The sequence below is a fragment of the Lissotriton vulgaris genome, chromosome 10 (genome assembly GCF_964263255.1).
Source record: "Lissotriton vulgaris chromosome 10, aLisVul1.2, whole genome shotgun sequence".
Classification (NCBI taxonomy): domain Eukaryota; kingdom Metazoa; phylum Chordata; class Amphibia; order Caudata; family Salamandridae; genus Lissotriton; species Lissotriton vulgaris.
The window spans coordinates 36,976,365-36,992,128 of NC_141698.1; the positions used below are offsets into that span (position 1 = coordinate 36,976,365).

Here is a 15,764-nt window from a genome sequence, read left to right on the forward strand (position 1 = left end):
TGTAGCCCGGGGGAGCGCTCTGCCTTGTCCCCAGCGATGGGAGCGCTTTATTTGTGCCTTTTAGCGCTGTGAGCGCTTTTCCATGCCTGCCTAGCACTGAGAGCGCTTTTCTTTACCTATAGCGCTTGGGAGCGCTTTGCCTGCCCTAGCGAGTGCCCACCCTGCTTATTTGTAATTAATTTGCCCCCTGGCAGGTGCCCACCCTACCAGGGACCGTGCCGCTAATTTTGTGCTTTTACTAGAGGGAGCCACCCCTCGGTAACATCATCCCCCGCCTGCCTGCCTGAGACGGGCCGCCGCGCTGCCCGCGACGAACCGAAAGTGGTTGGGCGGCCAGCCAATCCCTGTGCGGCCCGACGGAAGTCCCGCCTTTGAAGCCGGGGCACGAGGAGCAGGGCTGCGGGGCTTGCGGGGGCTCCCGTGAGGAAGGGAGAGCCCCGCTGCAAAGAAGAGTCCGCCGCCTTTAGCAGTACCCGGTCCCCAGGAGCGGGACCGGGTGACCAGGAGGACGCGGCCCTCGCCGAGGAGAGCCGCCGCAAGGCAAGAGATCCGGTGAGTGGGGCCGGTGCAGCGTAAAGGAGAGGGGTGCGTCGGGGCACATTGCCGGTGCCCGCCCCTCCCCTCCAGTGCGAGGGCCTGTGTGCTTGAGGCCCATGGGGCCTCCCTTTGCATTTGAGTCCCCCGAGGAGGGACTCCGACAACGGCTGCATTTGGTGCTCGAGCCTGACGGGCTCAGGGGACAATATTGTCGAGCCCGAGGCTCCGGGGCATCATTTGTTGGTTGAGCCCGAGAGGCTCCAAAGTGCCCACAATTGTTTAAGAGCCCCGAGAGGCTCAAGGCGCCACAAGTGTTCCCGGGTCCCCGTGAGGGACCCCACCGCCCCGTGAGGCTCCATCTTTGTTTGTAGAGCCCAGAGAGACTCTAGGGGGCATTTCCTTTGGTTCAGAGCCTGCGAGGCTCAGGGGCATTGCTTGGTGTTTTGAGCCCTGAGAGGCTCCAAGTGGCCCATTTGTTACGAGCCCAGAGAGGCTCGAGTGCCAGTTCCTTGTTCTGCGAGCCCAGAGAGGCTCAGGGGGCACAGTTGTATGTTCGAGGCATGTGGGCTGCTGAATTCATATCTGTGTATAGATCGCCGCCTAGTGTTGGGTCCGGATGATTGCACATTGTTGTCCTGGAAGAGTCTTTGAAGTATCACGAGATAGGTGGCTCCTCCCCTGGACTACAGTGCGCATGGGCATAGTCTCCATCCCCAGATTGTTTTTTTCCGCCATTGGGTTCGGATGTCTTTGGTTCCCTCTTGTCGGAATCGATAAAGGAACAGTAAACTTTCATTGAGACCAAAAGGTCTTTAGTCTTACGTCGGTATTGTCTTGCGTTCGGCTTAACAAATTTTCCTCGGCTCCGAGCTGAGCTCTGTACTTCCGCGTGCTTTCGGCGCGGAGGGCCTTGTCGACGCTCCAGACTCATCGACCATCCATCATGGACCGAAGTCCATTCAAAAGATGTTTGGTGTGTAACTCTAAGTACCCACACATCGACATCCACCCGGTGTGCAACAAGTGCCTGTCGCCGGACCACGATGAGGCCAAGTGTATGGCCTGTTCGAGATTCCGGTCCAAGAAGACACTCAAGCTCCGTCGAGCTGCGCGCCTGGAGGCCCAGCAATCTGCACCAACGCCTACGGACAATTTCGATGCTGGGGAGGTCGAGGATGAAGATATCCAGGACGTCTCAGAATCTAACCCCGCGTCGGATGTCGAGGAAGACTACGACGCTGAGGCCGAAGCTTTCGAGAACGAAGAAGTCGTCGAGGAGGTAGGAGACGACGACGGGGCCCTGGGGGCCATGGAGGATAGCTCGGACGAGGAGCTTCCTGAGACTGACTCTGGGGCAGTGCCAATCAATAAGGCCCAGGTCGAGGGATCGCCTTCGGGCCTTACCCAATACCTTGATGTGAGTTCCTCGGCCCCGCCTGCAGGCCCGGCCACGGACATTAGTACCGAGTCACTCCCGGTGAAAGTGAAACCGAAAGTGAAAACTACGGTCTTAACGCCAGATACTGCGCAGGGGCAGATATCGAAACCGAAAGTGCGCATCGCATTGGTCGGATCGAAGACTTCGGAGGCCTCGGCGCCAAAGAAACCTAAGATGGCCGTCGAGCCGAAGGGCCAAGTCAAAATGGCCGAGCCGAAGGCTACCAGCTCGAAGACTAAGGTGAAGGGGTTGGACACGGTCGCATCGGCGCTGAAGACTATCGACGCCGGCAAGGGTCGGGTCGACCACAAGAAGGCTGTCGACGACACCAAAAAGTCTCTTGCAGTCCCGAAGAAGCTGCCCGATGACCCGAAGGTCCTCTCAGCCCCGCCTCCACATGACAGGGCCAAGGGGGCTGCGCCAAGTGTGTCGACTCCGAAGGTGGCCTTGAAGGACTCCACTCCGAAACCGTCCTCGAAGGACTCCGTCGAACCGGCACGTCCATCTGCCGCGTTCACGAAGAAGGTCACGAGTCCCTGCAGCGCATAAGGGACGGCACCGCAGCAGCCGAGCCAAAGGACCCTACGCCTGCCAAGCCTCTTGAGAAACCGGCAAAGGCGTCCACGCCGATACTCTTTACCTTGCCGCCTAAGACGGCGCCGAAGGCTTTCGCTGCTAAACCGGGGGCCGGCGTGCCCGAGAAGGTATCTTTGACGCCAAAGGCATCGTTGGCGGTCCATGGCCCGCGGCCTCAACAACTTTCAGTGGAGGAGCGTCAAGAACATTTCATCGACGCCGAAACGGGCAGGCTTTCCCTTCTGAAGAGGAAAATCACCCCAGAACCCCAATTGGAGTCTTACAAAATCCCCCTAAAGAGGAAACTGGACTCTGCTGGTGCCCCAGCTTTGGTGGAACCCATTTCACCACAAGCTCATGAGGTCTCGCCCACTTACTCCGACGTGGACGCTGGTGAGGGCGATGACGAGGGTGAATATAGCTATCCAGTCTACACAGACCCAGAGGAAGTGACAGAGCCCTGGTCTGCCGGTGGTGAGCCTGGGGATCCACATTCAGGACAAGACCCTCAGCTCTTCTCTGCTAAAACTTCACCTACTGAAGACTCTGCTGCTTTCAATGCCCTCATTGAGTGGGCAGCAGCCAATCACAATGTCCAGCTGCATGCTGACCCTGTGGACGTCGATTTCCTCTTTGACACCTTTTCTGTGTCTGAAAAGACTGTGAAAACTCTGCCAATGCTGAAAGGCGTTTTGAAGCACGCTGCTGAGGTTTTCAAAGAACCCACTAGGGCGAGAGTCATCAACCCCAGGATTGACAAAAAGTACAAGGCGGCACCTACTGATCCAACTTATATTAAAGGGCAGTTGCCTCTATACTCCCTGGTCGTCTCGAATGCCCGGAAGAGGGCCAATTCTCAGACTACGGGTGATGCTCCTCCCCCAGACAAAGAATCCAAGGTCTTTGAGGCTTCAGGAAAGAGGGTAGCAGCGCAGGCAGCTAACATATGGCGCATCTCAAACACACAAGCGCTCCTGGCGCGTTATGACAGGGCGCACTACGATACCCTAGAGACCCTTTTGCAACACCTGCCTGATCAATATAAGAAAGGGGCTGAGATGCTAATCCAGGAGGGGAAGCTGATCTCCAATGCTTCCATAAAGTGCGCTCTGGACGCGGCGGACACCGCTGCACGCGCCATTAACACCAGTGTTATGCTTCGGAGACATGCCTGGCTGAGAATCTCTGGTTTCAAGCCAGACATGCAGACCACCATCTTGAACCAAACAGTCAACCCAGATCACCTGTTTGGCCCGGAGGTTGACACCACCCTAGAAAAAATGAAAAAGGACACTGACACTGCAAAATCCATGGGTGCCTTGCAGTCCCAGCAGTTTCGGGGTGGGTCCTTTCGTCGCTCCAATACCAGAGGCACCTCAAGGGGTCAGCTTTCGCAATCCGCGCAGTTCTACAAGGGCAACACCCAGCCTACTTATGCCAATAAGAGTCGGGGTGGAGACCGCGGCAACAGCGCAAAAGGCAGAGGACGTGGCAACAACAGCTCCAGGTCCTCTACCGCCAACAAACAGTGACGTATTGTCACTGCCCCCCGACCACACAACACCGGTCAGGGGGAGACTCCAGCAGTTCCTGCCCGTGTGGAAGTCCATCACCACGGACAGGTGGGTCAGAAAGCTTATCCAATTTGGTTATTGTCTGGAGTTAACATCTACTCCCCCAACATACCCCCAAGGCACCGTCCTATGTCGGGCGAGCACTTGCACTTATTGCAGCAGGAGGTTAACGTCATGCTGCAAAAAGGGGCAATAGAGCTCGTGCCCATGCAGGAAAGAGGCACAGGAGTTTACTCCCTGTACTTCCTGATTCCAAAGAAGGACGGGTCCCTCAGGCCCATCCTGGATCTCAGGCCCCTCATTTTCTACATCCTGTCAGAGCACTTCCACATGCTGACACTGCAGCAAGTGCTCCCGCTGCTCCAACAGGGGGACTTTCTCGCAACTTTAGACCTGAAGGATGCATACTTTCACATTCCACTACATCCTTCACACAGAAAATACCTCAGGTTCACCATCCAAAACCAGCACTACCAATTCAGGGTTTTGCCTTTTGTGGTCACCACGGCACCCAGGGTGTTCACAAAGTGCCTGGCGACGGTGGCGGCACATCTAAGACGTCAAAACATCCACGTCTACCCCTATCTGGACGACTGGCTCATCCAAGCGAAGTCAGCCCAGCAGTGTGCCAACCACGTGTCCCACACTATTCACCTCCTGCACGATCTGGGATTCTCACTGAATTACCCAAAATCCCACCTCCAGCCCGCCCACATACGGCAGTATCTGGGTGCGACCATAGACACTCTGGCGGCCACAGCACAGCCAAATTCAGTGAGTCAGCAGCATTCAATCGCTGATCCAAAAATTCAGACCTCAACACTCGCTTCCAGCAAGAGTGTTCATGCAGTTGATAGGCATGATGGCCTCCTGCATCTCCATTGTCCCGCACGCGAGACTACATATGCGTCCGCTTCAGGAGTGCTTGGCACGTCAGTGGACTCAGGCTCACAACCAGTTGAAAGACCTAGTGTTGGTGAGCGGTCGGGCATACAACTCTCTGCATTGGTGGAATCCACGAAACCTTTGCAAAGGCCGACCGTTCCAGGAGCCTGTGCCACAGATTATCCTGACAACGGACGCTTCTCTCCAGGGATGGGGAGCGCATGTACTCCATTACACTGTGCAGGGACTATGGACGCAACAACAGGGGAAGATGCACATCAATGTTCTGGAACTGATGGCAATCTTCATGGCATTATAAGCATTCAAGGTACATCTGTGCAACAAGGTCATGTTGATCCGGACGGACAACATGATGGCAATGTACTACATTCAAAAGCAGGGAGGAACACACTCTCCGCAGCTGTCTCATCTGGCTCAGAGCATGTGGAAGTGGGCCATTCAGAGGAACATCTTCCTCATGGCGGAACACCTCCCGGGCAAGGACAATCAGATGGCGGACCTGCTCAGCAGGCACAGCCAACAGATGCACGAGTGGGAGATACATCCATCAGTACTCCAGCCGCACTTCCAAAGCTGGGGTCATCCAGAGATAGACCTGTTCGCCACAAAGGAGAACGCGAAATGCCAAAGCTTCGCCGCCAGGTTCCCACGCCCACAGTCGCAGGGCAATGCGATATGGATGAACTGGTCAGGTAAAAAATTTGCGTACGCTTTTCCCTCAGCACCTCTGATACCGCTGGTGGCACGCAAGCTCAGGCAGCACTCGATGACTCTCATCCTGGTTGCTCCAACGTGGGCTCGCCAACCATGGTGCACCACGTTTCTGGAACTGTCCGTGGTACCGCATCAGAAGCTACATCTCACACCCAGCCTTCTGACGCAGAGCCATGGCGGCATTCAGCACCCAGACCCGCAACAGCTCAACCTGGCGATCTGGCTCCTGAAGTCCTAGAGTTTGGCTACCTGCACTTACCTTCCGACTGTATGGACATCATTCGGGAGGCGAGGAAGCCCACCTCTAGAGCATGCTATGCGGCAAAATGGAAGCGGTTTGTCATTTATTGTGCAGACCACAACATTAACCCGCTGGATACTTCTATTCAAAACATAATCTGTTACCTTTTCCATCTGTACAAGTGGAATCTGGCCTATGCTTCCATTCGCATTCATCTGTCTGCAATGGCCGATTATCTCCAGAATCGGCAGCACCTCTCCCTCTTCAGGGTGCCTGCCATTAAGGCTTGTCTGGAAGGGCTCAAACAAGTCATTCCTCCACGGACTCCACCAGCTCCTGAGTGGAACCTCAATGTGGTCCTTACCAGGCTGATGGGTCCTCCCTTTGAACCGCTGCATTCCTGCGAGATTCAGTTCTTGACGTGGAAAGTGGCTTTCCTCATAGCTATTACATCGCTACGGAGGGTTCAAATTCATTCCAACAGGGTAGTGCTTCGCACTAACCCTAAACTTCTTCCCAAGGTTGTGTCTCAATTTCATATCAACCAAACAATCGAATTACCTGTTTTCTTTCAAAATCCTGAGTCACTGGCGGAGCGAATGCTCCATACCGTTGACGTGAAAAGGGCCCTAATGTATTACATCGATAGGACCAAGGATTTTAGGAAAACTAAGCATCTCTTTGTCGCCTTTGCACCACACCACAAAGGTAACCCTATTTCCAAGGCTGGTATTGCTAGGTGGATCGTTAAATGTATCCAGATCTGCTATCTGAAAGCAAAGCGTACCCTTACCATTCCGCCAAGAGCCCACTCCACCAGGAAGTTGGGGGCCTCTATGGCATTCCTTGGAAACATTCCTTTGGAAGACATATGTAGAGCAGCCACATGGTCTACCACACACACATTTACTAAGCATTACTGTGTTGATGTGCACTCCAAACAGCAGGCAGCTGTAGGGCAGGCTGTTCTCAAAACACTTTTCCAAACTGCTGCAGCTGGCACAGGCGGCCGCCGCTAATGGAGGGACTGCTATGTATTCTATGCACAGAACTTGCACAGAACTTACAAGAGTTAGATAAATCAGCCATAGTCAATCTTTCAAACAAACAACTCACCCAGGATGAAGTAACACTCTTATCCCTGGGCCTCAAGTTTGTCCCTAACAAAAGAACGGACTTCACCCAACTGAAATTAGAGGTATTAGATTTTTGTCGTAAGATTAGGTTGAAGGTATTTTTCGCGGATGCCGAAGTGACGTCCAATTTGGAAACCACAGGGCTTAGAGTGAAGTCCAGATTCACTCCGACCCAAAATATTCCTAAACAAGTCATGGCCTTTGAACAAGCCGTCCTCTCCTCCCTCTCTAAACTTGAAAAACAAAAAAAAATTGTACATAAAAACATGTCTAAAGGGTTAACATCTGCCATTCAGAATCTCAAATCAGATACGTCCATTTTAATCAAACAAGCGGACAAGGGAGGGGCAGTCGTTATATGGCCCCGCACCATGTATCTGGAGGAAGGAACAACGCATGTTAACAATCTAGATTGGTACAGACCAATTAAGGAGGATCCTGTAAATGCCATACAAAACAAAATCGCAAGCATCACCAAGACAGGACTTGATGAGGGGTTCTTAGGCCCTAAGGAATTTGAATTTCTGAACAAAAAAGTACCAAGGACGCCTGTCCTGTATTTTTTACCAAAAATCCATAAGAATGATAAAACACCACCTGGCCGACCCATTGTGTCGGGGTGCGATTCTGCACTGGAACCGGTCTCAAAATACATAGATTTTTTCTTAAAACCTTTTCTACCGCAGGTCAAGTCATATCTCAGAGATACAACTGATTTCATCAATAGGATAGAGGGACAATCATTCAATGAGGCCACCCAGCTGATGGTGACCTTAGACGTCACCTCACTTTACACCCAAATCCCTCAGGATGAGGCATTGCAGGTCTTGGAAATATACCTTGAACAACGAGAAAGACCACACCGGGTCCCTACCTCTTTCATCCTTTCACTAGCTGAAATCACGTTACGCAGTAACTATTTCAAATTTGAAAATGCGTTCTTTATTCAAATAAAAGGCATCGCTATGGGCTGTCCATACGCACCTGAGATGGCGGTACTTTATATGGCACAATATGAACAGAGATTCATATATGAAAACAATCCATTTGCAGGCCATATACGCCAATGGCTTAGATACATTGATGACGTCTGGCTCCTGTGGCTCAACTAGACCAGTTCTACAATTGGCTAAACTCCAGGCATAGAGATATCGGTTTCTCTATAGAATCCAGCAAAAGTAAAATGACTTTTTGGGACATCACAGTAGGCGTCCGCGATAATATCCTAACAACAACCTTACACACAAAAAATAACAGACAGAAATACCATTCTTCATTTCAAAAGCTCGCATCCACAGTGCCTGAAGGAAAATCTCCCTTTTGGGCAAATGTTAAGAATAAGAAGGAACTGCACAGAAATTGCTGACTTTGATCAACATGCTACAAATTTTTGCGTTGAAATGGCCAAAAGGGGTTACCCAAAAAAACTTCTTAACCATTCAAAAAAACGTGCCAGATGCACCCCCAGGGAGAATCTCCTTGTGAAAAAAGAAAAAAATGGATCGACTGAGCTGGTGTGTGTTACAACTTATGGATCACACACAAATCAGTTTAAACGCATCATTTTGAAAAATTGGCACCTATTGGAAGACTTGACAATTCCCCTAAAGAAACCCATTTTCGCCATGCGCAAAAATAAAAGCATTGGACAACAATTGATTAGAGCGGACAGCTACATTCCAAAACCAAAAAGTGATCTGATTTCGCAGTGGAACCTAAAACCTATAAGCGGGCACCATAAGTGTGGCAACTGTGTATCGTGTTCCACCACCTTGGAAGGTAATACATTTGACCATGACGGGGTCACATGGAAGCATGATATGTTCACAAATTGCAGGACGAAAAATGTCATTTATGCCATGGTCTGTCCCTGTGACAAAGTGTACATAGGAAAAACTAGTCAATCTGTTAATTCACGCATCACACAACATCGATCCAGAATCAAGAAAAAAGTGTGTTCTGCACCCATGGTTGAGCATTTCACAAGTCATAACCATGGTGAAAATGATTTCAAATGGACTGTCCTTACATGGGCGGATCCTAAACAGTATGTACATGACATTGAGGCTGCATTACTACGCAAGGAGGCTTATCTCATTATGAAATTTAATACTGTGAACAATGGGCTAAATGTGCTTAGCGAAGTCACCAGAATATAATTGGCTTCTCTCCCTTTGTTTTAAATCGGTGTCCCCATAAACTACAAATCCCATAACCCTTAGCGAGAGGGCCCTACACGCTGATTGGTGCTCTGCGCCATGTGACCAGCACACACAACTTAGTCAATTTCACTCGCGGCGGCGAGCTGTTGTGTTCATCCCGATTTTGAAAAGACAACGCGGTTATTCAATGACCCAAGGTAAGACCCGCTTCTTGGTTTGCGCACACACACGCGCTTACACTCGGGCGCAACCGGGTAATAACCTGCTTGGTTCCCCCTCCTTCTTAGGATTCATTCTTGATCAAGACCTCTGCCCTTCAAGTACACGGGTGACTCGACGTCCCGAGGGTCACAATTCACGGTAAGACGCCCCACGGCGTAAAACCGATTTGTTCTCTTGTTTGGCAACAATATAGACAGGGCATTCATTAGCCTTCCACCTGTCTTTTCCTTCACAGGACACCTCGAAGATACAATTCTTCGCCTAATTCATGGATAAAAGTAAGCGACTCATGACATTCTATTTTCTTGGGGTTCCAAATAATATCACCCGTTCTCGCTAAAACCACACAATCTCCTTGTGTTTGTAGATTTTTTCAAAGGGACAGAATACATGAACTGAGAACTGCATCCTTTCCGGCCTCGACCTCTGAGCGGCTGCTTCAGACACAGAGGTAAATTCCTCGGCTACATAACTGTATGCACGTAGTAGCGCCAGCCCATATATCATAACACAAATACTCACCATGCCAATGTCACTCCATTGCAGGTTGACTTCCACGGCATATGATGACCATTTCCTAAAAGACTAAAACGACCATAATTCATTGGTCGCATAAGGTATGCTGCATCGGATGATGCATTAGCTGGAAAAAGCTCCTTTATTTTAAATGTTCATCTTTCTAAATCCAATTCCCTTTCTCTCTCCCTAAACAGTATCTGCGGATAAATTCCACGCCCTGATGAGAATCCGATGATTTTTACATTGGCATTCGAAACGCGGCGGCATTTAGCATTGTTGTTTGCCCAAAATTGTTGGCATGTCCTAATTGATGTTGGGTTTTTCTATTTCCTGTATTCACACAACTACAATATCATAGTAAATAGTGTTACAGGAAGTTGGGCTGGTAATGAATAAGACGTACCCCCCAAACTGCTATTTTTTTGGACTTGATGAAAGTTTGCTTCTTACTGTTTTTGAGATAATTGCTCATCACTGTGTACAATGTATATGCACATTATGTTGATATGTTCACTTTAATTTACACAATAACTGTTCACATGTCTGTTTTTCGTGCTTTTTCCCTTGCAAACATTTTTTTGTTGTGTTCAATGTGAAGTTGACTATGTATTCTTTCTTGTCGCAAGTAACGGACAATTTCTGAATTTCAAAAGTAATTGACATAAATCAAGTGTCTGAGTTAACTAACAGTGTGGTTTTCTCTTTGATGAACATTAAGTGTTGTAATTATGCACACAGAGGCATAGGTAAATCCCCTTCTTTTTGGCAGATATGAATTCAGCAGCCCACATGCCTCGAACCGAATATGCTACTTACCAGTATGCATCTGTTCTTGGCATGTAGGGCTGCTGACATTCATATCGCCCGCCCTCCTCCCCGGCGCCTGTAGCAGCTGCAGTATTCACATATGCTCATAGCATGGTCATCATTCACTGAGTTCACTCCATCTTGGCCACAATGGCTAAAAACAATCTGGGGATGGAGTCGATGCCCATGCGCACTGTAGTCCAGGGGAGGAGCCACCTATCCCGTTATACTTCGAAGACTCTTTCAGGACAACAATGTGCAATCATCCGGACCCAACACTAGGCGGCGATCTATGCACAGATATGAATGTCAGCAGCCCTACATGCCAAGAACAGATGCATACTGGTAAGTAGCATATTCGTTCAGAGCCCCGAGGCTCTCAGCCCACATTGTTGGTTGAGAGCAGGAGAGCCAGGAGGCACGCTGGTGCCCGGCTCGAGTTCCCAGTTGCCCAGCACTTTGTGGGCAACTGCCACGTTTAGGCCCCTGACATTTGGGACAGTTCTGGTGTTCCTGCCTAAAGGTGATTTGTGCGCAATTGTTCTTGTTCTACACCGCTGAATGTTATTATGCATCATGTGCCTTGCTCTTACACCGCTGAATGTGTTTTATGCATCATGTGTTATCTGCACCTCTGAATGTGTTTAGGCGTCATGTGTTTCATCTTACACCTCTGAATGTATGTTATGCATCATGTGTTATGTGCTTATACCCCTACAGGTATTGTGATACTTAGTTGGTTGTTTTCTTGCTAGTACAGGTGGTGCTAGTGAGGTCCTGGTTCCCTGCGTGACCTGTTCCTAAGGTGGTTAGGATTGCGTAGGTGGTACTTAATCTTTACCAGTGATTACTGGTTGTATGCTTTATGTTCTATTTTGTGCTACAGTGATTTATATTCTAAGTTCTAAAAGTGCTGATTCCTGACAGTGGTCCAGGTGGCCCTGTCTTGTACATATCCCCTGTAAATTCTGCCCGTGCCTGTTGGCACATTGTAAATTGTGTGTTTTTATCTAATGTGTTTTGGTGTAATACAAAGGCTATTTTTATATATAACCTTGTGTGGATTTTCCTTTGTGGTGGGCCTTGGGTGTTGTTGCTGGGGTGCGTGCACAAATACTTAACTCACATCGCCTCCAAGTTTAGCCTTGCTGCTCGCGCCACGTTACCTAGAGGGTGAGCTGGGGTAATCTTGGCGTGTAACTCCCTTGCCCTTACTTAGGAGTGGTGGTCTCTGACTGACTTTGGCGCAAGCCCTGGCCAGCCAAAGATCCCATTTCTAACAGGAAGCCATGCCGATGATGAGAAAGCACAGATGAAGTTGGAGATGGAAACTCTAAAAGCAGTCGGCTTAGAGAGACTCAGGAAACAGAGGAAATCTTTCCGACCTTACCATAGCCGCTTCTATTCACAGATGGTTCAAACCCCTCATTGGTATCTGGGCCAACAGCACCAACACCCCTATCATTCATGTCAACGAAAGCAGTCTAGAGGAAGATCTACCTAGCAGCCTTCTCACAGGGGCAAGCAACCATCACTGACATTTGTCATATAATATGAAGGCCAGAGTATATTCTTTCTATTCACTGGACATTCAGAGGTTCTTAAAGTTCTTTCTCCAATGTACTAAGGACTTCAGGAATTCTTCTCAACTATTTGTGACCTTTAGTGACCCTCTTAAGGGCTTTCCCCTTTCCAAGCAGGGGTTTGCTCGTTGGATTACCAGCACTATCCAGTATTGTCACAGAGCAGCAGGCAAGCCCCTGGAAGGTCGGGTCCGTGCTCATTCCACAAGGGCAATTTCTTCTTCGACAGCCTTCTTTCCCGTAGTTCCTAACCGGGAGATCTGCAGGGCAGCGACCTATAGCAGTACCCATATGTTTACAAGGCATTACTGCCTGGATTCTTCAACGCAGAGTGACACAGCAGTCGGCCAGACAGTCCTAAGGAACCTCTTTCAGTAGTGGTGAGCTTTCCCTTTCATCCCTCCTTCCATGTTACTGTTTTTTTCAGATCTTGCACATTTGTGAACCTCATGTGTTTATATTTTCTAAAGTTTCTCCCATTTTGACGACGAGGAATGATACAAGCAAGGGAATCTATGAAAGTTTCCAATACTTGAGTACCAAAGTTACAAGTAAGTAACTTGCTTTATTACATGGACTCCCTTATGTCGCAACTAGAAGCTAGTGGCCTTCCAACCCATTTCGGGAATTTGGTACTCAACATTTATAAACAAAAAATGTATTGTACATGCACTCAGCACATTTACTTTCCTCTGCTACTGCAATTTCAAAGAGTGACTGCACACCAGTAGTGACAACTCAGTAGGTACTTCTGTGAAATACGAGATCTCAGCAGAAGTGGTGGGACTGATGTAGTAACTGGATTAACATTGGTCTCAGACAGACAACAGTAAAAATGCTTAGTATGAACAAAGCAGGAGAGCTGTGCAAGATATTGTGTCAAAACGTTGCAGAAATTGTGATGGCATAAGAGCTAAAGAACCAGAGGTTAATTATGCCAGAGTGGTAACTTCCTTACTCTGCTTATGACTGTGAAAGACTTTTAGCTCGGCCGAAAAATGAAGGCAATGCCTCCTTTCCAAAATAAGAGAAGAGGTGCAGGTGCTTGGAGTCAGTGAATGCTTATCCATATAAAGCAGTTAATGGGAGAATGTGCAGCTAGCAGTGGCTATTTGGGTAGTTTACTTCTGTATATGCGCATTGATCAATGAGGGATTTTTTTCATAGAAAAGCAATACTATACCTTTTAGTAAGAAGCTGAGTAGAATGTGGGTAAGTTTGATAAATGGTTGTGCACATTCTCACATGCTCCCTCTTAATTTAGTAATCTGCTTCTCATTAAAATGTTTTTAAAATATTTTTTTTTAAAACATATGAATTGATATTTTAAATGCATATGTCCTACATTTCAGAAGAAATACAGGTGGCTGCAATTAAATAATAGCTGATGAAACTATAATCATCATATGAAGGACCATCTTCATACAATGATTTAGATCAAGATGCTTATGGGTATTAACAGATTAATAATTAGAAGTCATATGGATTCTCTGACCCCCTGTTTAGGAGACATGGGCTCCCAGGTCTGCACAGACTACAGGTTAAGAACCGCGGGTCATAGAAGTTGAAAAAAATACTTAAAGGATATTGAGGCAGGGCTTGTGAGACTACAGTCCAGCCTAGTTTCCCAGTATATTGGTAATATAATAAAGCCTGGTGACTAGAATAAATGAAGTCAACACAGAGCTGTCTGTCCCACAGATTTGAGATCCCTTGCCTGTCAAAGGCCTTTGCAAATCGAATATTAAAAAATGAAATATTTAGTATAACACTATAAATGCATCTTTGCCCTTAGCAGGTAAAAGGCATTGTTTCTAGAAATATCACTTTTGACTGTTTTTAATCTGGCACATTTTTACACAGAATTATGGCTGTGGTATATGCGCACCTTGCTGTGTCACAGAGGACTGTGGGGCCTGTTGGACCTGCAAAAAGAAGAGGACGGAACCCATGAGGATGATGAAGAGGCAATGGAAATGTGCCAAGCGACGATGCCTACTTAAGGTGTGTTTGGAGAATTCCTTTTCCATGCACGGGTGCCATAGGGAGCCAGTTTAATTTTGAAAACCACACTATTGCAAAAAGTAGAACCTGTGATTCTTATATTTAGATTCATAGATTTAGAAATTGTTGTTGCAATTTTATATTTATTGCAGCGTAATTCTTCATCAATTACGTTCTTTTCTTTGTCTTTAAGTTTTTACTGTATCTTTACCTTCTGATCCAGTTGCTAGTTATCCAATATAAATTGTGCATAGTGGACAAACCACCACATCCCTTAGTTGGCTATTAAAAACATATTTTTCATGCTTCTGCATTAAGTGATCATCTTAAAAAATGTATGTGCTTGTAGCAGTCTGCTTCTAGGATGCTGAAAAGTGCATGTCTTTTCCAAAATATCTACTTGCAGTTACTTGTACTTAGTTGTGGTTTTAATCCTAGTCTTTCTTACCAGATTTGGGGACCCCTAAACTCTTACATTTGCCCTGAATAATCTAGTAGGCCATGTTAAATCAGCTTGTTGAGATTGTCTTCACTTGCTGACAGCTGTGTGCTGAAGTTCATAGGAGTCTCCACAGAAAGATATATTTAAACCAACTTTGCAAGTTTTCTCTTTCAGAGAAAAAATCACCAAACACGGCATCAAAAAATTAAGGAGAAAATTCAGGCGCTGCAGAAAAAAATGTTTGCTACAAAAGAACAAACAGATGTCACCCTAGAGGAGCTGACTGAGATCTCACAAGAACAAGCCCCTTGGGTCCAAAAAGAAACACAAACTTTTCCACAAACGATGGAGAATGCTCATTTTGTACTGAAGGAGGAACCTCACTTTGTACAGAAAAAGACAATTTTTGTTCCCACAGAGAAGTCCCATTTTGTTCCCAATGAGAAGACTGATTTTGTTCAGATGGAAAAGATATATTTTGACCAAAAAGAGAAAAATTATGTTTTTCCAAAGAAGAAAAATCGTTTTGGGTCAAAAGATAAAAAAGGCTTTGTTACAAAGAAGCTTACCATAGTAAGTACAAGCATAAATGTGTGTTGTCATCAGCCATCCATATGCCCCTGTCTCACAGATTCTGAGATGGGGTGCTGTTTTTTTCATGCTCCACCTACCAACTGAATGGTTTCTTTCACCTTATGTGATTAGTATTTGACATTTTATAAGTTCTACATTCATTTGTTTAGCCACCAAGATATCGATCTATAGAAACATTTTCATTTGCCATGTTGTTCATAATCACTCCTCGCTAAGTCTGTTTATCCCATTACCGCTATTCCTGTGGCATATTCAGCTTCCAGCCACTATTCATTTAGCAAATTTACACTATCTAGAAAGTTAATTTGG

General features: G+C 47.4%; 1 protein-coding gene across 23 annotated transcripts in view; it reads left to right on the forward strand.

The window, feature by feature from the left end:
* Window positions 1-15,764, forward strand: part of LOC147684447 (uncharacterized) — a 1,151,265-nt gene that overhangs the window by 486,826 nt on the left and 648,675 nt on the right. For all 23 annotated transcript variants that reach the window (XM_086940390.1, XM_086940377.1, XM_086940386.1 and 20 more), the window contains 2 exons: window positions 14,279-14,419; window positions 15,036-15,434. In XM_086940390.1, coding sequence (XP_086796516.1) covers window positions 14,279-14,419; window positions 15,036-15,434 — 540 coding nt within the window. The remainder of the gene's footprint in view (window positions 1-14,278; window positions 14,420-15,035; window positions 15,435-15,764) is intronic.